Genomic DNA, 24,522 nt, shown 5'->3' with positions numbered 1-24,522 from the left:
ACTTTTCTTCTTTTATATTTTGTTGGAGTATTCATAATACTCCCATTAATATGTAATGCTAATATGAATGAAATTTGGGACAACTCAACTTCAAATGGTATGAACCAAACCGTTCAATATTTACAACTACCGTTCAGTTAATTTTGCGGTTCAGTTCGGTTGTTCCATCGCGAGCGAGTTTACGTGGCATCAAAAAATCAAGAGGAATATTCAACATCTCTCAAACAAAAATGGCATCATCGTGAAAAAGCACTCTACTCAGCAATGTGAATATGGAACTAACCTACGAACATAGTCAAACTTTTTACTTTGCCGTCTTTCATCAGTATCAAAATTTCAAATTCGGCTGCATAATGATACCTAGCAAACTCCACTTGCAAATACTCATTTTCTTATAATATCTTATCCTATCATTTTCTTAGCTTTTACCTTCTTTTTTTAATGGAGATAGTTCAGGATCTGCACCCACAACCAACAACTACTATTATTAAAGGTTAGTAACATAATTCTCTTTAAAACCTTTTATTTCTTTCACATGCATAACAATCACTATGCGCACAAGGTGATTGCTGATATGCCTAAAACAACTTACTATTTTATTGATACAAAGTTACATAGTACTATCTGATTGAATTTAATGGCATATGTACATAAAGTTAAGGAACTATGATTCAATTCATCTTAGTTCTATTATTCATGTAACCCAATTCATCTTGTTATTATGAATTTCGCAGAGGAAAGAGAAGAGCACCCTCAACATCAAAATCGAAGATTCAGAGATTACAGATGGTGGTTTCGTGTATCTCTCTATATAGTATTTCTTCTTGTAGGTCAATCTGCAGCCACTCTTTTAGGAAGATTATACTATGACAAAGGCGGTAATAGTAAATGGATGGCAACATTTGTTCAATCAGCTGGATTCCCTATACTGCTTCCACTTTATTTTAACTTGGCACATATCAATGGTTCCTCCGAAAAAACCAAACCAAAGTTTTTCACACTTGTTTCTCTTTACATATTTTTCGGCTTGCTTTTAGCCGGGGACAATTTGATGTATTCCTATGGACTTCTATATCTTCCACTTTCCACCTATTCTTTACTATGTGCAACACAATTAGCCTTCAATGCAGTATTTTCGTTCTTCCTGAATTCCCAAAAGTTCACAGCTTTCATATTCAATTCTGTCGTTCTGCTAACTACGTCGGCTGCCTTGCTTGCGCTGAATTCTGATTCTGACGACGATTCAACGAATCTTCCTAGAGATAAGCAAATACTTGGATTCATATTCACTCTCGGTGCATCTGCTGCATTTTCTCTATATCTTTCCCTTGTGCAGCTTTCATTTGACAAAGTTATTAAAAGTGAAACCTTCTCTGCTATCTTGAACATGCAAACTTACCCTTCTTTCGTCGCTACTTGTGCTTGTGTTGTTGGGTTATTTGCGAGTGGAGAATGGAAAAGTTTGCACAAGGAGATGAGGGAATATGAAAAGGGAAAAGTGTCATATATAATGACTTTGTTTTGGACTGCTGTGGCTTGGCAAGTATCTTCCATTGGTATGATAGGGTTAGTTTTAGATGTATCTTCATTGTTCTCAAATGTGATAGGTACAGTGGTACTGCCTGTAGTTCCTATCCTTGCTGTTATTTTCTTCCATGACAAGGTTAATGGGGTGAAGTTTATAGCATTGATGTTAGCAATATGGGGATTTCTTTCCTATATTTATCAACATTATCTAGATGACAAAAAGGCCAAGGCAAATAAAACTCGTCTTCCGGAGGTTTCAAGGGGCGAGGTAGAAATTTGTTGATGCAATAGACCAAATTTTTTTATGAAGATGTATTAATCTCTTTTGGAATTGAGTTTGAGACAATGGCTAGGACAGGGATTATGCTGCTGTTGCAATTTTGATAATTGTATCTTTCAGTATGTTCAATTTCAGCTTTGAGTTTTTTTTTTAGAAAACTTGTATATTATGACAAACACGATATACAAGATGCATCTGAGTAGCAAATTAGCTTGCGTTTAGTACATTCAGAGGTAAAAGGCAGAGTGAGCTAACCATTTAGCAAAATAAGTCATTATAATATAATATGATTTATTTATCCGCAATTAATTAGTATTGGTTACAACTCAATACTAATTCACTAAAATATAAAACTCTCTTATAAAAGAAAGTTACATTAGCACGTAGTTCCTCTAAATATTTTAATCTTTAAAAAAAATAATAAAATAAAATAATATATATATATATATATATATATATATATATATATATATATATATATATATATATATATATATATATATATATATATATATATATATATATATATATATATATATATATATATATATATATATACGATTTGTAATAATAATAATGAAGATAATTATTATGATAGATTGAATAATCAGAGTTAAAATAAATGCGAAAGTAAATGCAGATGTAAAGATGGATGTAGGCATGACAATGAGGCGGGTCCCAAACCCAAACGGGGATGGAGAATCAAAACCCAAACTCGTCCCAAACGGGTTCGGGTATCCCTGTCCTGCCACCATTCATTTGGTGAAATCAATTTTTTTAATAGAAATATTTATTTTTCCAAAATAAAATTATATTACAAATAATAAAATAAAACAATCTAAAAAATTCCATATATACATTAAAAATATTTTAAATAATAAATTCAAATTAAAATATCAAAACATTGACCACATATTTAATATTCTAAATTATCAAAAATAAATAATAATGTACATAATGAAATAAACGAGGCGGGTTTGGGGTGGGTACTAGTGTCCCCATTACCCGACCCGTCCCCATATTTTAAAATCAGGGAAAACCCAAACCCAAACCTAGTCAAAACGGGTTTTCTCCGTCAACTTCGGGGCGGGTTCGGGTTGGTACCCGCGGGTACGGGTTATGTTGCCATGCCTAGATGAATGTATTTAAAGATAGATTTTATTGAAAAACACTTACAAGAGATGATTATAAGAGTTGATGAGTTGATGGCAAGCTCAGTGTTTCTCAATTGAATCTCTCAATTTTCGAATGCCCTTCACAAAAACGGTCTTCTCTTATATAGAAAAGAAAAACAGACGAACTTCAAATAAATTTCAAACCATCATAAAACTATACAAACAAGTGGCTGACAAGGTCTAATAATGAAATACATAATCAAAGATAATATGACCCATATGACCTTTAATGAATACAACAAGTCAAAAAGTAACATGATAATATGGGTTGATAAATGTCATCCTTATCTTCAGAAAACTAATATGATCTTATCTTCTTCAGAAAAGTAATTTGATCATATATTCACACATCATCCTTATCCTTCGAGATCTGTAATTCCATAACAGCCATCTTCATTGTCATTCAAGTGGCCAGATGTGCTGGAAGCACTATCACTTTTTGATAAAGAAAACATATCATCTTTCAATTTATTTAAAAATTCATTATGGCTGGTAGCAGCTGATAAAATGGCTAGTAACTTAGATCGATCCATAAGAAAAGCAACATCTTCTGAACTAATATTGGTATTTTTGTATAGGTTGGGATGAACTTTACACTAGACTTCCAACTTTGCTGCTGTTAGCAGGTATGGATTAAACTTTCTCCACCACTTAATGGAAAATTTCTTAATTAATTGAGAAGCTGGACAATCTTGCCATAACTGCTCAGACGAAAAGGTCTAAGAGGTAATCTAAGTAATCCCCAAAACTGCACAAAAAGATAATAAAGTCTTGTGCGAAGGACAAGTAGTAGTTGAGGTAAAGTCATTGAAGGCTTTAGAACCATAATTGGGAAAAATATCCAAATTAAGTCCAATAAGCTGAAACCATTGGATAAACCAATAGGGAAAGTTTAATGAAATATCTTTATTAAACCAAATAAACCAAGTATGGTTAAATGGTTCAATTGCTAAGAAATTGGAGTAGATGTCCATATAATCCAGAAAATTGTATTTTTGAGGAGAGTAAGACCTTGAGAAGGATTTTCCTTCTATTGGGGGTGAAGGAGAAGGGCGATCCAAAACGCAGCGGAATTTAAAAAATTTCTCCTTTAGTGATCCTTACAAGTGGGCATGATCAGTGATAGAATCGTTACCTCTTGTGGCAATTGAAACCTTTGATGCAGATCTACGGAGCGATCACGAACGTTGAACGGTGACAACGCCTCTACTCAGTCCACACGAACGGATTCCTTCAATCTCAGTGCTAGCTGCTACGAATGAAGGCTTTGAGTGAGAGAGAGAGAGAGAGAAACGAAATTGCAACTACTCAAATGCTTCTGCACAAGGGTTCTATTTATAGAACCACTTATGTGGGCTGCAAGCTAAAAAGCCCACTTAAGTGTATGTGGCTCATATCTTATAATATGCCAAAATCACTTAAGTGCATGGTACCATACAATATTTCGTATTCTAGATAAGTACACTGTACCTTACGATGTTCTACAATTCACTTAAGTGCACCATACCTTACGGTGTTCCTTAGTTACTCTATCTCTCATCAATCCGTCCTTTTGTGTGTGGCCCTATAGGTTTTCGCGGCATTGGCCATTATATTAAATCACGTATTTAACATAATAAATAGTGAGCAGTATCTAGCAACACATCACTGCTACCCAAGACACGAAAATGTCATGTGATCTGACAAATCCTTTTGTGATAATACTTATGTGTACAATTACCTTTTTGCCCTTATGTCTATATTGAACACAAGGCATAGACCATGTCATCCTTGTCCAGTTCAATATTGGGCCCGTAGACATTTATCATGTTATGCAGGATGGGTAAATTCCATCTAGGTCACTCATGTCCCTCAACATGCTTCGTGGAGTACCCATCAACTGTTTTTATGGTCATCCAGCTACGGACAATGTTTGATCAGCTATAAGGCACTTGACTCTACATCTAGGGTCCATAGTGGTTTTAGGTCGAAGGGTGGTATACACCACTATCACCATGAGAATAACTTATGACACTTTGTATAACATTCTATATAGTATTCTCATAGCGGGTCAATCCAGTATAAATATTACTCTTAATATTCATACCTATGTTTAAGACTTGATAACTCATTATCCATGATCCGTGAGATGTGATCATCAGTCTATATACATAATAGTCTTAATGCTTTAATGTTATCCCACTTCACAACAAAGCTCGACTACAGATACTTTAAGAATAATGTCCTTATGTTTAATGGGATCTCATAATTAAGTCACACTTGATACATTAAAAGGACTAGCTATTCTAGGGACTTTATTAAACAAACATAATAAAGAAAAAACCTTTTATTATTAATAAATAATTCGATACAAGTACCAAAAGTATTGGCCTCTAGGGCTTACACCAACAATCTCCCACTAGCACTAGAGCCAATCGGGCATACCCCTAATGCCAATAGATCTAGTATGGCCATCATGCTTCTACTACGCAAGAGGCTTTGTCAGTGGGTCAGCAATATTGTCAAGTGTAGGTACTCTGCATATTTTCACATCTCCTCTCTAATGAGGTGATAACGCCTAAGTATGTGTTTGGATCGTTGGTGAGATCTAGGCTCCTTAGCTTGTGCAATAGCACCATTGTTATCACAATAGAGACCAATGGGATCCACAATGCTAGGAACCATGCCAAGTTTACTAATGAACTTTTTGATCCAAACAACTTCCTTTGATGCACTTGAGGTTGCAATATGCTCGGCCTCGGTTGTAGAATCAGTAATTGTATCTTGCTTTGAACTTTTCCAGCTCACAGCGCCACCGTTTAAGCAAAACACATAACCAAATTATGATCTAAAGTCATCCTTATCTGTCTGGAAGCTAGCATTGGTGTATCCAATTACAACAAGCTCTTCCTGACCTCCATATATCAAGAATGATTCCTTTGTCCTTCTCAAGTACTTAAGGATATTCTTGACAGCTACCCAATGAGCATCACCGGGATCAGATTGGTACCTACTCGTTGCACTTAAAGCACTGGTCGAGTACATAACATGGCATACATGATAGATCCTATTGCAGATGCATATGGAATCTTATTCATGCGATCCCTTTCTTCCTTAGTTGAAGGGGATTGTGTTTTTGATAGACGCAAGCCATGTTGCATAGGTATGAATCCTTTATTGGAATCATGCATATTAAAGCGTCTCAGCACTTTGTCTATGTATGTACTCTGACTTAGGCCAAGCAGTTTTTGTGATCTATTTCTATAAATCCTGATTCCTAATATATAGGTTGCTTCACCCAGGTCCTTCATATAAAAGTATTTCCCCAACCAATACTTTACTTGTTGTAGGGTAGGGACATCATTTCCAATGTTTAATATGTCATCTACATATAATACCAGGAAAATGATCATGCTCCCACTAACCTTCTTGTAGACATAAGGCTCATCTTCGTTCTTGATGAATCCAAATTGTTTTACTGTTTCATCAAAACGAAGATTCCAACTTCTGGAAGCTTGCTTTAATCCATAAATTGATCTTTATAACTTACATATCTTTTGGGCTTCTTCTGGTATGTCAAATCCTTCAGGCTGTGTCATGTACACATCCTTAAGAAGATTCCCATTAAGGAAAGCAATTTTGACATCCATCTGCCATATTTCGTAATCATGATATGCAACGATAGCAAGTAAAATCCGAACAGATTTAAGCATTGCAACTGGTGAAAAGGTTTCATCATAGTCAACCCTATGAATTTGTTTATATCCTTTTGCAACCAGTCTTGCCTTATAGGTATGTACTATACCATCTATGTCAGTCTTCTTTTTGAAGACCCAGTTGCATCCTATAGGGTTAACTCCTACAGGAGGCTCTACCAAGGTCCAAACTTGGCTTGTGTACATGGAATCCATTTCAGATTTCATGGCTTCTAGCCACTTCTCAGACTCGGGACCAGTTATGGCCTCTTGGTAGGTCACAGGCTCATCTTGATCCATGAGTAATACATCACCTTGGTCAGTTATGAGATATCCATATCTCTCAGGTAGGTGACGTATCCTGCTTGACCTATGTTGGTCTTGTTCTACTTGAGCAGGTTGCTCTTCCACAACTACTTGTGTTTCCTGCTCTAATTCCTTCATAGATGTATCAATGCTTTGTGATTCTTGAATTTCTTCAAGTTCTATTTTCCTCCCACTGATTCCTTTGAAAATAAAATCCTTTTCTAGGAAAACTCTAGTTCGAGCGACAAACACTTTGCCCTCAGAAGGATTGTAGAAGTAATACCCTCTTGTTTCTTTAGGATACCCCACAAATAATCATTTGTCAGATTTGGGCTCAAGCTTAGTTGAAATTTGTCGTTTCACATAAACTTCGCAACCCCAAATCTTCATGTAAGACATATGTGGTTTCTTACCACTCCATATCTCATATGGTGTCTTCTCAACCTTTTTGGATGGAACACGGTTAAGTGTGTAAGCTGTTGTCAATAGTGCATGTCCCCAAAAGGAGTTTGGAAGATCGGCGTGACTCATCATGGATCATACCATGTCTAACAACGTTCAATTTCTTCTCTCAGATACACCGTTCCATTGAGGTGTTCCAGGAGGAGTAAGTTGGGATATGATCCCACACTCTTTCAGATGGTCATCAAACTATAGGCTTAAATACTCACCACCTCGATCTGATCGAAGAGTTTTAATATTCTTACCTAGTTGGTTTTGTACTTCATTCTTGAATTCCTTGAATTTTTCAAAGGACTCTGATTTGTGTTTCATTAAATACACATAACCATATCTACTGAAATCATCGGTAAATGTGATGAAGTACTGAAAACCTCCTCTGGATAGTATGTTCAGTGGTCCACATACATCAGTATGTATGAGGGCCAAAATATCATTAGCTCTTTCACCTTTTCCTGTGAATGGAGACTTTGTCATCTTTCCAATTAAACAAGATCTGCATGTCTCATATAATCAATAATCAAAAGAGTCCAAGAGTTCATCTTTATGGAGTTTGGAAATGCGTTTCTCATTTATGTGGCCTAATCGACAATACCAAAGGTAAGTTGGATTTAACTCATTAGGTTTCACCCTTTTAGTATTAATGTTATAAATAGGCATTTCAAGATCAAGGACATATAGTTCATTGTTCATTTGTGCAGTAGCATAGAATATGTCATTCAAATAAATTGAGCAACAATTGTTCTTTATTATAAATGAAAAACCAAACTTGTCCAAACAAGAAACAGAAATAATATTCCTGCTAATTGCAGGTACATAATAACAGTTCTCTAACTGAATTATTAAACCACTAGGTAAAGTTAATACATAAGTTCCTACGGCTAAAGCAACAACCTTTGCTCAATTGCCAACTCGTAGGTCAACTTCACCTTTTGCCAAATCTCTACTCCTTTTTAGCCCCTGCACATTGGTACAAATGTGAGAACCGCATCCAATATCTAATACCCATGATGCAGAAGGAGATAAATTAATTTCAATAACAAAAATACCTGAAGTTGAAGTCTCTATTCCATTCTTCTTATCTTCTAGGTACTTTGGGCAATTTCTCTTCCAGTGTTCGGTCTTACCGCAATGGAAGCAGGTGCCTTCCTTTTCTATGCCTCCACTAGGCTTCAAAGCAGCAACTGTGGGTTTGGGTTTGACAACTTCCTTGCCTTTCCCTTTATCACCCTGCTTGGTGGGTCTTTTGTTCTGTCTCTTTCCATTTCCAATCATCAGAATGGACTTCCCTTTTGACTTCAGATTTTGCTTAGCAGTTCTTAACATGGCTAGTAGTTCAGGAAGAGATTTGTCCATATCATTCATATTGAAATTAAGGACAAATTGACTGAATCTATCTGGAAACGATTGCAAGATCAAATCAGTCACAAGTTCCTTTCCGAGGGGAAAACCCAATCTCTCAAGGTTCTCCACATACCCAATCATCTTGAGCACATGGGAACCTATAGGGGCTCCCTCAGCTAACTTGCCTTGAAAAAGGGCTTTTGAAACTTCAAACCTTTCATGTCTTGCTTGCTCTTGATAGAGCATCTTCAGGTGTTCGATCATATCGAACGCTGCCATATTATCATGTTGCTTTTGCAACTCTGAGTTCATGGTAGCTAGCATGAGGCAAGCAATTTCATTGGCATCATCGGCATGCTTCTTATAAGCATCTCTTTCTGCCTGAGGTGCAGAACTAGGAGGTTCCTCTTCAGGAACAGGTTTCTCCAAGACATACAACTTTCTATCATGTTTGAGGATAATCCTCAGATTTCGGTACCAATCTAGAAAATTTGTCCCAGACAATTTTTCTTTGTCAAGGATTGATAGTAAAATGTTGTTAGAGGTGTTTGTTGTCATGGTAATCTACATGAAAATAATGAAAATATAAGTATCAATAACATATTTAATTAGGCCTTTAATTAAATATGCTCCCACTATTTTACTCAAAAAAATGACCCTCACCATTTGATTCGGAAAATCCCGTTGGAAGATTTTCTAATGGATAGAGATCCACATTTCACTTTGTTTTAAGTCCACGTAGGCGGATTACACAAAACTAGGTTATTTAGGTAGGAACTCCTTCCAATTGTATCTAATACAACTCTCGAATATTTTAGTTGGGTGAATAACTCTTTATTTCAATCCATCACATTGATCATTTCCAACTCTTGCTTCTAAACATATATAATCTTATTATAATTTGTTTAGTTAAGTTTGACCTATTTTTTTAGCAATTGGATATTACAATGATCCCATCGCACCTTACTAATAAAGAACATGCACCTCGCGTAGGCGAAACCTACATTATCCGATACTAGTCTTGATGAGTGCTAAAACTTGGAAAGCATAAACTTAATATTTAATTTGAGGGAATTTGCAAATATTCTGATCTCACCGGCTTATTTATCATATAAATTGTCTCTCACATGCATCAACATACATTCACATGCATCAACATAAATAATGAAACAGTTATGGCCCCTAGCGCAATTGTTCTCCCAAGCCAATGAGAGAACCTAAGCTAACCTAATAACGATCTAAGCTTCTCCAAGCAAGATCTTCAAGGTTGTCCTCCTTTGATATTGTATTCTTCTCTTTCTTCATAACATTACATTACATAAAAGAAACTCGTTTTACATACGAGGGAGTGAGATGAGAAAAGAAGTTACATTAAGAGATTAAAAGAGAGGCACGACACGCAGGTCGTATTTTAAAATCCTAAAACAAAATAAAGGAAAACTAAGGCCATAACCGATCACCACAAGACAATAATAATAAACACATTATTATTATTAATTTAAATTTTGTTAATTAATTAAAACCAAATTAAATTTCGGCGACCGATCACTTGATACTTTAAAGCACAACTCTTGCGCAGTCACAACCCTAGTCGCATAACTCTTTGACAGCACAACCCTTGTGCTGTTATTAACCCTAATGCACCAATTTCAGACCGTCAAACACACCTTGATTGTTAATTCAGTATGATTGATCAACACGTCATTGCTTCACCATACTAATGTCAGATCAAGAAGCAAATGACCATTGATCGCTCAAAGAAAAACAACCATTAAGTGTTTGAATGAACGAACCATAAACAGTATATCATATATACCGTATTTTGCATCAGGATTACTTATATCATATATATAACTTGATCAATCTCAATTGCGTAACCTATGGACGATCGATGTATCGCTGCTTCACCATACTAATGTCAGATTCCGAAGCATAGTCAACATAAATCATCCAAATCGTACACACATGATGCCAAATTTAATTATTCGTTAATTCTTTGATTCATTCTGTCTTTTAATCGTATTAATACCGAAAATACAGAAAATAAACATCTATCAGATGCATAGTTTCGTAAGTGGCTCTGACACCACTGAAGGAGAAGAGCGGTCCAAAACGCAGCGGAATTTAAAAAAATTCTCCTTTAGTGATCCTTACGAATGGGCATGATCAGTGATAGAATCATTACCTCTTGTGGCAATTGAAACCTTTGATGCAGATCTACGGAGCGATCACGAACGTTGAACGGTGACAACGCCTATACTCAGTCCACATGAACGAATTCCTTCAATCTCAGTGCTAGCTTTTACGAATGAAGGCTTTGAGTGAGAGAGAGAGAGAGAAACGAAATTGCAACTACTCAAATGCTTCTGCACAAGGGTTCTATTTATAGAACCACTTGTTTGGGCTACAAGCTAAAAATACCACTTAAGTGTATGTGGCCCATATCTTATAATATGCCAAAATCACTTAAGCGCGTGGTACCTTACCATATTTCGTATTCTACTTAAGTACATCGTACCTTACGATGTTCTACAATTCACTTCAGTGCATCGTACCTTACGGTGTTCCTTAGTTACTCTATCTCTTATCAATCCGTACTTTTGTGTGTGACCCTGTAGGTTTTCGCGGCATTGGCAATTATATTAAATCACATATTTAACATAATAAACAGTGAGCGGTATCTAGCAACACATCACTGCTATCCAAGACACGAAAATGTCATGTGATCTGACAAATCCTTTTGTGATAATACTTATGTGTACAATCACCCTTTTGCCCTTATGTCTATATTGAACACAAGGCATAAACCGTGTCATCCTTGTCCAGTTCAATATTGAGCCCATAGACATTTATCCTGTTACGCAGGATGGACAAATTCCATCTAGGTCACTCATGTCCCTCAACATGCTTCGTGGAGTACCCATCAATTGTCTTTATGGTCATCCAGTTACGGACAATGTTTGATCAACAATAAGGCACTCAACTATACATCTAGGGTCCATAGTGGTTTCAGGTCGAAGGGTGATATACACCACTATCATCATGAGAATAACTTATGACAGTTTGCATAACATTCTATATAGTATTCTCATAGCGGGTCAATCTAGTATAAATATTACTCTTAATATTCATACCTATGTTTAAGACTTGGTAACTCCTTATCCATGATCCATGCGATGTGATCATCAGTCTATATACATAATAGTCTTAATGTTTTAATGTTATCCCACTTCATAACAAAGCTCGACTACAGATACTTTAAGAATGATATCCTTATGTTTAATGGGATCTCATGATTAAATCACACTTGATACATTAAACAGACTAGATATTCTAGGGACTTTATTAAACAAACATAATAAAGAAAAAGCCTTTTATTATTAATAAATAATTCCATACAAGTAACAAAAGTATTGGCCTCTAGGGCTTACACCAACAGGGGGTTTCTTCCAATCTGATGGAGATAAAACCTTAATAATTTTGAATTTGGAGAACTTAATTTTTTATTTATCATTCTCATTATATTGATTAGTAAGAGAAATGGAATTAGTATCAACCAAAATAAATTCATAATATTCTCGGAATTTTAGTAAGTCTTTTGGTAAAAAGAAAAATCCAGGAGGGGAAATTCTTGAAATAACTTGTAATAATGACGCATCTAAAAGACAGTACATAGGCTCTAAAGGGATCATCGGTTCTGACAGATTTTTGGTAATAGAAGAAGATTTTGTAGAAGATGTAGGAGTGTTAAAAACTAATTTTGATATGGGTTTACTTTGAGAAGACGGGGAAGTAGTAATTCTCTGAGTAAAAGATAATGGAGATAATAATGTAGGCTTAATCAAAGGTATGGGCGAAGAAGGTATTGGAGAAGTAATTTTTGTAATATATGAAGGTGATCCTAAAACTATGGCTTTATTATTTGATGATAATGGAGGTCCATAATTATCTATGGGATCATTATGTTTCTTGCTCATTTTTACCTTGTAAAAATTCTCGAGTTAAAAAATCTGGTAAATAATTTTTAATTCCTTCAATATGTTCTATTTTAAAATAAAAAATGATAGAAAAGATTACCATCTAGCAAAAATATGTTTTGAAACCAAATTTTTAAATCTTTCTTTAAAACACTCTTAGCAGCTTTGCAGTTTGTTTTTAATAAAAATGATTTTGAAAACCAATCATCTTGAAATTTGGTAATGCATAAAACAATGTCTAAAATCTCTTTCTTAATAGTACTATAATTTAATTGGGCTGGAGACCAAGTTCAAGAGTAATATCTAACAACTTGTTCCTTATCCGTGCCCGGAAGTAGTTGTTTTAATATACCACCAAACCCTAGTTTTGAGGCATTTGTTTCAACAATAAGATTAGCATTTGGATCAGGGATTCCTAGGCAAGGTAATCTCTTAACTATTTGCTTTAATTGGGTGACACTTTTGGTCATGGAATCATCCTAAGGTGGGGGACTCTTTCTAAGTATCTTAAACAAAAGGAAGACAAATAGTTATAAGATTAGGAATAACGTTTGAAACATAATTAAGACAACCCAAAAACCTTTGTAACTGAGTTTTGTCTTCTAATTCGTCAGAGAATTTACTAACAAATTCTAAGGACCTACTAATAGGGGTGTACATTGTTAGACGATAGTACCGATCTAGAAGGGGGGTTGAATAGATCAATTTTGAAATTTTGCACTTTTTAAAAATGTTTTCAACGGATGCGGAAGCACCCTAGATTTTAATCGTCTAAACGATCCGTTAATGGAAAGATCAGATATGCGTGAATCTGAATGGAATAACTAAGATGGAGATAATCAACCACTATCTAAATCAATCAATTAACTACTATAATCCTTGATATCGTTACCTCTAATAATGCTTAAACACAATAAGAGACCAAGTAAAATATTACTAAATTTGTGTGAGATTAATTTTATCGAACACTTGATGTGCACTCCACACTAAGTTTCAATTTCACTCAAATTGAATGTGCATAATTTTACTCGGTTGCAATCAAAGTGATTGCACCAATTTATCGAACAGTTATTATGCATAACAATCAAGCGATATTGATTTTACTATTAATTTCACACAAAACGTAATTAATGCAGAATTTAAAGAGTTAAGAGATAGAGAGAACAAGACCGGATTTGTTGAGACAGTTCCCCTATCGTCCTCGCTTAGCTCCCTTGAACATCTGGATCGTATGCTCCCTTGAACATTGGAGGATCCTCTCGATCTCCTTCAACCACTTCTGAGCACCATCTGGATCGTATGCTCCCTTGAACATTGGAGGATTGTTCTTCTGGAACTCACTCAGTTGACGAGCAGCTCCCATTCCCACAACATTCGGATTTCCTCCAAGTACTCCAGCTAGCATACCCAGAGCCTCAGCAATCGCAGCATCATCTCTACCTCTTCCAGCCATCTCTATTCTGAAAACCCAACAAGCTAAAACAATAAGTACTGATAGGGTTACACAACACCTATCCCGTACAGGGGAAACAGAATAATTACGACTCGACTCGACCGACTATGCTCTGATACCACTAATGTAACACCCTTCTAAAATACCCCAAATATTTAATTAAAATAACAATATGTCAATCAGAGTAAATATGCAATTTAAGGGTGTCACACAATATTCCACACCATTCACCAATATAACGGTCATGCTCTTTTATTAATTCAAAACATAAGCATTTGCATAAAACGCAACGGATAGAAATCTCATCAATCATGTAAAACATTACATGTAAAATGGTTCATAACCAACAATAAAACATTTAAAACGAGTTAAAACATCCCATCCCGATGTTACATCTATCAGAGCACGACCCACTAAGGAGACTACACTAGACTCCAAGCATTAGCTTCTACTCAACTCATTGCCCGTTACCTGAAAAATAGTTGTAAGGGTGAGTTCCTCAATCGATATAACAAGCATTATAAAATATCATGTCATGTTAAGTAAATAACACATTTCATCACCCAAATCAGATTACACATTCAGCAACGGCAATATCAACTCAATCATACTCATACTCAATGTAAACGCAACCACACGTATAATATTGGAATACATCCATTCATATTATACGCCATACATACATTATGCAATGAGACTCCACACATGCGGTACTGACTCTTCTTGAACATATAATTCAAGCTCACCGATCAAATCCAGATACGGCTACTAAGCTCACTAGTCCCACTCATTTGAGACCTAGTGACTCACTCACTAATTCCTCACCATGGGAATTAGCTACAGCCCCAAAGGCTATGCTATGCACACTAATCATCTAGCATGCAAACATCAACAACAAATCCACAATGATTCACTCACTAATTCCTCACCATGGGAATTAGCTACAACCCCAAGGGCTATGCTATGCACGCTAATCATCTAGCAATGCAACATCAACAACAATCCACAATGGACATATGCTCACACTCTAAGCCATACAACAGTCCATTCACAAATACATGCACAATATATACATTCACAGCATTATGCATACCATCAGACATCATCGACACATGTATCAAAACATCATATCATGTCAAATAATTAAACACAGTATTAGCACACTCTACTAATACCTATACTGCTCAAAACAGCGGGAAATAATCCCTACTATATCACACACCGATATAGGCAACCACCAATTAGGCACACAACATTTTAATTAACACTTTTTCCACTCTGCAACAGCGTTAACCGGTTAACGCCCTGGGTTAACCGGTTAACGCAGGCAAAACACGCTTACTGCCCAAAACTTAACAGTGTTAACCGGTTAACGCCCTGGGTTAACCGGTTAACGCAGGCAAAACAGCACTAATTCTCAATTCGTAACAGTGTTAACCGGTTAACACCCTGGGTTAACCGGTTAACGCAGACAAAACAGCAGTTCCTGCGCTAACACAAAGCAGAATGCAGAATTCTCCGCATTTTCCGCCGTTGGAGGACTTCCGGACCTCCGATTCCAATTCCGTAAAAAGCTATACGTTAGGGAAATTACAACACACTCAATTACAGGTTCAATTTCAGTTTTTACACAACATATCCATCACAATTTTCAGCATTCGACAATCCCAATTAGGGTCAATTCAACGGTTTATCACTACCCATTACATGCTAACCCATAATCCCCATTAAGCGACGATAAACCCCCCTTACCTGAGTTAATCCGGCGAATCTCAAGCTCTAAGCTCTTCTCTTCTCCAACCTTCTTCCTCTTGCTCTGCCTCTTTGCCCTTTTTCCTCTTTCACAATCGCTTCTCTGTGTTTCACGTAAAAACCTTTTTACTCCAATGGGACTCTTCCCTTATTTCCCACTTATATATTATTCCAATAATAATATTAAAAATCCAATAATAATATTCCAATAATAAAATAATCCAATTATTTGATTAAATTAATAATATACTATTAACTTAATTTAAATAATTATTTTATTTTATTGGGGTGTTACAACTCTCCCCCACTAAAAGAGTTTTCGTCCTCGAAAACATACCTCAAGCGAATAACTCCGGATAAGACTCCTTCATCTGACTCTCCAGTTCCCAAGTCACATTGCCACCTGCTGGTCCTCCCCAAGCTACCTTCACCAAGGCAATCTCTTTACCCCGCAACTGCTTCAACTCTCGATCCTCAATCCTCATAGGTGATGTTTCAACAGTCAGGTTATCTCTCACCTGTACATCATCTATTTGGACTACATGCGACGGATCATGAATGTACCTCCTCAGCTGAGACACATGAAAAACCTCATGCAAATTCGCAAGCGACGGCGGTAAAGCGATACGATAGGCTACTTCCCCTATCCTCTCTAAAATCTGATAAGGACCAATAAATCGAGGTGTCAACTTCTTCGACTTCAAAGCTCGACCAACCCCAGTTATCGGAGTAACACGAAGAAACACATGATCTCCCTCTTGAAACTCAAGTGACTTCCTCCTCTTATCATGATAACTCTTCTGACGACTCGAGCAATTCTCATCTTCTCCTGAATCATCTTAATCTTTTCCGTAGTTTGTTGAACAATCTCCGGTCCAACCACAGCACTCTCACCGGACTCATACCAACATAAAGGTGTCCGACATCTCCTACCATACAAAGCTTCAAACGGTGCCATACCAATGCTCGAATGAAAACTATTGTTGTAGGTAAACTCAAAGGCAAATAACAATCCCAAGCACCTCCCTTTTCCAAAACACAAGCCCTCAAAAGATCCTCCAGTGACTGAATCGTCCTCTCAGTCTGACCATCAGTCTGCGGATGATATGCAGAACTCAATCTCAGCTTAGTTCCCAAAGCCCTCTGCAAACCTTCCCAGAACTTCGATGTAAATCTAGGATCTCTGTCTGAAACAATACTCGACGGGATACCATGCAAACTTACAATCTTCTCAATATACAACTCGGCTAATCTCTCTAACGGATAATCCATTCTGATCGGAATGAAATGAGCCGACTTTGTCAATCTGTCAACAATCACCCAAATAGCTTCACAATTCTTACTTGTCCTCGGTAAACCAGAAACAAAATCCATACTGATACTATCTCACTTCCACTCTGGAATAGCCAACGGTTGCATTAGCCCAGACGGCTTCTGATGCTCAATCTTTGACTTCTGACAAGTTAAACAGGAATAAACAAAACTCGCAATTTCTCTTTTCATTCCCGGCCACCAAAATAACTTTTTCAAATCATGATACATCTTCGTAGCTCCAGGATGAATACTCAAGCCACTACGATGTCCTTCCTCCAGAATACTCTTCTTAAGTTCGGTAACATCCGGAATACACACCCGATTACCAAATTTCAAAACACCATTCTCATCAACTCTGAATTCACCACCTTGGCCTTGATTCACTAAAGTCAACTTATCAACCAAAAACACATCGGATTTCTGACCCTCTCTGATCTCATCCAGAATACCACTTGTTAACTTCAACATTCCCAATTTAACACTCTTGTGAGTACTCTCACACACCAAACTCAAGTCTCTAAACTGCTCAATCAAATCCAATTCCCTAACCATTAACATAGACATATGCAATGATTTCCGACTCAACGCATCAGCCACTACATTTGCTTTACCCGGATGGTAATTCAAACCAAAGTCATAATCCTTCAGAAATTCTAACCATCTCCTCTGTCTCATATTCAGCTCTTTCTGATCAAACAAATACTTCAAACTTTTATGGTCACTGAAAACCTCAAATCTTGACCCATACAAGTAATGCCTCCATAATTTCAGAACAAATACCACAGCTGCCAACTCTAAATCATGTGTCGGATAGTTCCTCTCATGAACCCTCAGCTGTCTCGAAGCATAAGCTATAACCTGCTTATTCTGCATCAACACACCACCCAAACCCAACAATGAAGCATCACAGTAAACCTCAAATGATTCCGACGAACTCGGTAATATCAGAATAGGAGCAGTAGTCAACCTTCTCTTTAACTCTTGGAAACCTTCTTCACATTTCGAGTCCCAAACAAACGCTTGTCCCTTTCTAGTCAACATCGTCAACGGTAACGCCAACTTAGAAAATCCCTCAATGAATTTCCTATAGTAACCAGCCAATCCAAGGAAACTTTGAATCTCAGCAACAGACTTAGGAGCTTCCCACTTAGATACTGCTTCTATCTTAGAAGGATCAACAGCAACACCACCTCTTGAAATCACATGACCAAGGAAACTAACCTCTTCTAGCCAAAATTCGCACTTTGACAGTTTAGCAAATAGCTTCTTTTCTCGTAGAACTCCTAAAACCAATCTCAAATGTTCAGCATGCTCTTCTTCAGATTTCGAATACACCAAAATATCGTCAATAAACACCACAACAAACTGGTCTAGGTACGGATGGAAAATCCTATTCATATACTCCATGAATACTCCAGGCGCATTAGTCACACCAAAAGGCATTACAGAATACTCATAATGTCCATACCTTGTTCTGAAAGCAGTCTTCTGAATATCCTCAGTTTTCACACGTATCTGATGATACCCAGATCTCAAATCTATCTTGCTGAACACACTCGCACCAACCAACTGATCCATCAAATCATCAATCCTCGGCAAAGGATACCGATTCTTGATCGTCACTTTATTCAGTTGCCTGTAGTCCACACACAACCTCATAGTACCTTCTTTCTTCTTAACCAACAACACTGGTGCACCCCACGGTGACACACTCGGACGAATAAATTTCTTATCCAACAGATCTTCCAACTGACTCTTCAATTCAGCTAACTCAACAGCAGACATACGGTACGGAGCCATCGATATCGGTCTAGTACCAGGTACCAAATCAATCGAGAACTCAACTTCACGCTCTGGCGGCAATTCATTCACTTCTTCAGGAAACACATCAGGAAAATCACACACCACTGCTAGATCGCCAATCACCAGTTTATCTTTAGCCTCCAGAGTCGCTAACAGCATAAACAACTCCGCCCCATCTGCTACTTCCTCATTCACCTGCCTGGCTGACAGAAACAAACTCTTTCCTTCTTCAATCTCAGGAAATATCACAGTCTTATCAAAACAGTTAATAGAAACTCGGTTAAACACCAACCAGTTCATTCCCAAGATAACATCAATCTGCACTAGTGGAAGACACACAAGGTCTATCCCAAAGTCTCTACCAAAAATACTCAATAGACAATTCAAACAAACTGAAGTAGTAGTCACTGAACCCTTCGCAGGAGTATCAATCACCATACTTCCAAGCATCTCAGATATCTCTAACTTAAGTTTCACAGCACAATCCAAAGATATAAAGGAATGAGTAGCACCGGTGTCAATAATAGCTACAAGAGGAAAGCCATTAATATAACACGTACCTCGGATCAAACGATCATCTGCAGAAGTCTCAGAACCCGATAAAGCAAAGACCTTGCCTCCTGACTGATTCTCTTTCTTCGGCTTAGGACACTGTGGAATGATATGACCCAACCCTCCACAGTTGAAACAAGTTACAGTCTTCAACCGACACTCTGCAGCCAAATGACCACCTTTTCCACACTTGAAACACTTCATCTCAACACTGGTACACTCATGGACACGATGTCCAGCCCGACCACATCTATAACACTTAGCAGGGGCACTAGAGTCTCCCCCACTAGGCCTCTTCATCCCACTCTGCTTCTGAAAACCTTTGCCAGCTGCATACGGTTTTCCACGATCATTCTGATTCTTGCCTTTCCTATCAACCCTTTGCTGATAGCTCTCTGCTCTGGCTTTGGAATCCTGTTCAAAAATCCTGCAACAGTCAACCAAGTCAGAAAACACTCTGATCCGTTGGTATCCAATAGCCTGCTTGATCTCGGGACGTAACCCGTTCTCAAACTTCACACATTTCGAAAATTCCCCAGCAGCCTCATTATAGGGAGTATAATACTTTGACAGCTCTGTAAACTTAGCAGCATACTCCGTAACAGACTTGTTACCCTGCTTCAACTCTAAGAACTCTATCTCTTTCTTTCCTCTGACATCTTCTGGAAAGTACTTCCTCAGGAATCTCTCTCTGAACACAGCCCAAGTGATTTCAGCATTCCCAGCAGTTTCCAACTCAGTGCGGGTAGCAACCCACCAATCATCAGCTTCCTCTGACAGCATATGCGTACCGAACCTGACCTTCTGGTTATCGGCACACTCAGTCACTCGGAAGATCCTCTCGATCTCCTTCAACCACTTCTGAGCACCATCTGGATCGTATGCTCCCTTGAACATTGGAGGATTGTTCTTCTGGAACTCACTCAGTTGACGAGCAGCTCCCATTCCCACAACATTCGGATTTCCTCCAAGTACTCCAGCTAGCATACCCAGAGCCTCAGCAATCGCAGCATCATCTCTACCTCTTCCAGCCATCTCTATTCTGAAAACCCAACAAGCTAAAACAATAAGTACTGATAGGGTTACACAACACCTATCCCGTACAGGGGAAACAGAATAATTACGACTCGACTCGACCGACTATGCTCTGATACCACTAATGTAACACCCTTCTAAAATACCCCAAATATTTAATTAAAATAACAATATGTCAATCAGAGTAAATATGCAATTTAAGGGTGTCACACAATATTCCACACCATTCACCAATATAACGGTCATGCTCTTTTATTAATTCAAAACATAAGCATTTGCATAAAACGCAACGGATAGAAATCTCATCAATCATGTAAAACATTACATGTAAAATGGTTCATAACCAACAATAAAACATTTAAAACGAGTTAAAACATCCCATCCCGATGTTACATCTATCAGAGCACGACCCACTAAGGAGACTACACTAGACTCCAAGCATTAGCTTCTACTCAACTCATTGCCCGTTACCTGAAAAATAGTTGTAAGGGTGAGTTCCTCAATCGATATAACAAGCATTATAAAATATCATGTCATGTTAAGTAAATAACACATTTCATCACCCAAATCAGATTACACATTCAGCAACGGCAATATCAACTCAATCATACTCATACTCAATGTAAACGCAACCACACGTATAATATTGGAATACATCCATTCATATTATACGCCATACATACATTATGCAATGAGACTCCACACATGCGGTACTGACTCTTCTTGAACATATAATTCAAGCTCACCGATCAAATCCAGATACGGCTACTAAGCTCACTAGTCCCACTCATTTGAGACCTAGTGACTCACTCACTAATTCCTCACCATGGGAATTAGCTACAGCCCCAAAGGCTATGCTATGCACACTAATCATCTAGCATGCAAACATCAACAACAAATCCACAATGATTCACTCACTAATTCCTCACCATGGGAATTAGCTACAACCCCAAGGGCTATGCTATGCACGCTAATCATCTAGCAATGCAACATCAACAACAATCCACAATGGACATATGCTCACACTCTAAGCCATACAACAGTCCATTCACAAATACATGCACAATATATACATTCACAGCATTATGCATACCATCAGACATCATCGACACATGTATCAAAACATCATATCATGTCAAATAATTAAACACAGTATTAGCACACTCTACTAATACCTATACTGCTCAAAACAGCGGGAAATAATCCCTACTATATCACACACCGATATAGGCAACCACCAATTAGGCACACAACATTTTAATTAACACTTTTTCCACTCTGCAACAGCGTTAACCGGTTAACGCCCTGGGTTAACCGGTTAACGCAGGCAAAACACGCTTACTGCCCAAAACTTAACAGTGTTAACCGGTTAACGCCCTGGGTTAACCGGTTAACGCAGGCAAAACAGCACTAATTCTCAATTCGTAACAGTGTTAACCGGTTAACACCCTGGGTTAACCGGTTAACGCAGACAAAACAGCAGTTCCTGCGCTAACACAAAGCAGAATGCAGAATTCTCCGCATTTTCCGCCGTTGGAGGACTTCCGGACCTCCGATTCCAATTCCGTAAAAAGCTATACGTTAGGGAAATTACAACACACTCAATTACAGGTTCAATTTCAGTTTTTACACAACATATCCATCACAATTTTCAGCATTCGACAATCCCAATTAGGGTCAATTCAACGGTTTATCACTACCCATTACATGCTAACCCATAATCCCCATTAAGCGACGATAAACCCCCCTTACCTGAGTTAATCCGGCGAATCTCAAGCTCTAAGCTCTTCTCTTCTCCAACCTTCTTCCTCTTGCTCTGCCTCTTTGCCCTTTTTCCTCTTTCACAATCGCTTCTCTGTGTTTCACGTAAAAACCTTTTTACTCCAATGGGACTCTTCCCTTATTTCCCACTTATATATTATTCCAATAATAATATTAAAAATCCAATAATAATATTCCAATAATAAAATAATCCAATTATTTGATTAAATTAATAATATACTATTAACTTAATTTAAATAATTATTTTATTTTATTGGGGTGTTACATCTTCCCTCAATTCTAAATCTAGAATTGAGATGTTTTTATTAACATGTTGCAAAGTCAATACAAGAGAACAAATGATCACCACCAATCAACCCCTAGAATTATTACAAATCCTATTTTATTCTCTCCCCTTTATTCAAGTTGAACCAAGTCCTTCAAGCGCTTCGAACAAACCTCTGGTTACTGCTACCTTATTGTAAGAACGCCATGTTCTCTAAAACTTCAGCTCGGCTGATTTCGAACGCAAGTCGCTTGAACCCTAAGTTTCTTCACAATCCTCCAGTTACCATTACTTGTTTGACTGAACCCACCGTTCTTCAAATTTTTCACCCGGCTGAATCTGCGAAGCAAAGGTTAGTGCAAAAAACCCTAATTCTTGGAGGACAAAACCCCAATGGTTTTAATCAAGAAAAACTCACACAAAGCCTTAATCCAAACTAAGATAATCCAATCTTATTTAGACGTTATCACAATAGCAATGCACAATGCTCAACAAATATTATTATGTGTGATTATTGAGAAATGCAATGAAGAATGAAGATGATGAGCACTTTGGTGTATATCTTTCACTTTTCTTGTTAGTGGTTGAAGAAGAGACTCTAGAATATTTAATTGATGCATGGACCAACTAACAGACATAACAAAATTATTTTGCAAAATTACACAGTAGAAAATTAAGTCTAAGCAGCGGCCACTCGACCTATTCATACAGGTCACTCAACCTGTATGGACCCGAGGCAAAATTATTCAAGTAAAACAGGCAATGAGTCGACTAAAACAGGGGATGAGTCGACTCAAATAGTGTTTTTCTAGGGTTGAGTCGACCTATGACTCAACCTATTAAGACCCGTGACTACATGGTTCAAATGAAAATAGGCATTGAGTCGACGTAACATGTGGATGAGTCGACTCATTCAATTTCCCAGGATTGAGTCGACATGTGGCTCGACCTGTTCAGACCCGACAGTTACACTCTGAGTCATTAAGTCGACCTATGACTCGACCTATTCAGATCCGAGAGTTACGCTCCGAGTCATGAGTCGACTCACATGTCTTAAACTCCCAAAAATGAGTTTTGAGATGTATTTTGACCAATTTAAACCGATCTCTTATGAACCTAGGATATTTACTATGATCAAGTGCATGATTCACATCTATGATATGCTCATATATTCCTGGACACATTGCACAAATATTTTGAACATGTTAGAGGATGAATGCATTTTATGATATGATGTTGTTGTCCAAATCACACGTTATGGACGATTAGAAAGGCTTGACAACATTAAAATAAGGATTGGGCATATTTGCCCTCACATACTCCCCCTTTTTGATGATGGAAAACCGTGGCACAATCGCGTACTTTGATAGACATCCTCCCTCTGATTTTATGCATGCCTTCAAAGATTCTGCTATTATCCTTCTGCTAAATCAACTATTGTGTTTATTTCCATTGCTTCTCCCCCTTTGACAACATCAAAAAGAAACAATGAAACGATAAACATGAAATAAAGATATTCAAACGCACTTAGTCAACGACTTTGCAACATATAGAGATCAACAACCATGAACATAACATGAAGTCAATGGAAGAAGTATATGCATAAATATTACACAGAGTAAAGAGAAATAAGTAAATAACATTTCCATATTTGTTTAGCATAAACTCTAGGACAAATGACTAAATACAGTAAATATGATACCTAAGTAAGTTCAAGTATACTTCAAACATAGTAGTTTATCAAATTTAGATCAAGCTATCAAATGACATCAAGAGCTACATAGATCAAGTATATACATACATAGTTGATCAATATAGGTCAAA

General features: G+C 37.3%; 1 protein-coding gene across 1 annotated transcript; it reads left to right on the top strand.

Moving 5' to 3' along the window:
* On the top strand, window positions 1–1,879 carry LOC127074286 (probable purine permease 11). The gene is made up of 2 exons (XM_051015591.1): window positions 1–493; window positions 735–1,879. The coding sequence occupies exons 1-2, from the start codon at window positions 442–444 to the stop codon at window positions 1,808–1,810; spliced, it is 1,128 nt and encodes a 375-aa protein (XP_050871548.1). The 5' UTR covers window positions 1–441; the 3' UTR covers window positions 1,811–1,879.
* The last annotated feature ends 22,643 nt before the right edge of the window (window positions 1,880–24,522 follow it).

Source organism: Lathyrus oleraceus, chromosome 4 (genome assembly GCF_024323335.1).
Source record: "Lathyrus oleraceus cultivar Zhongwan6 chromosome 4, CAAS_Psat_ZW6_1.0, whole genome shotgun sequence".
In the NCBI taxonomy this organism is placed as follows: Eukaryota; Viridiplantae; Streptophyta; class Magnoliopsida; order Fabales; family Fabaceae; genus Lathyrus; species Lathyrus oleraceus.
This window is presented reverse-complemented; position numbering and strand designations above follow the sequence as displayed.

Coding starts and splice junctions, on each gene's coding strand:
- LOC127074286 (XM_051015591.1), top strand. CDS start 442: ATGGAGATAGTTCAGGATCTGCACCCACAACCAACAACTACTATTATT. Junction 494..734: donor AACAACTACTATTATTAAAG/GTTAGTAACATA, acceptor TGAATTTCGCAG/AGGAAAGAGAAGAGCACCCT.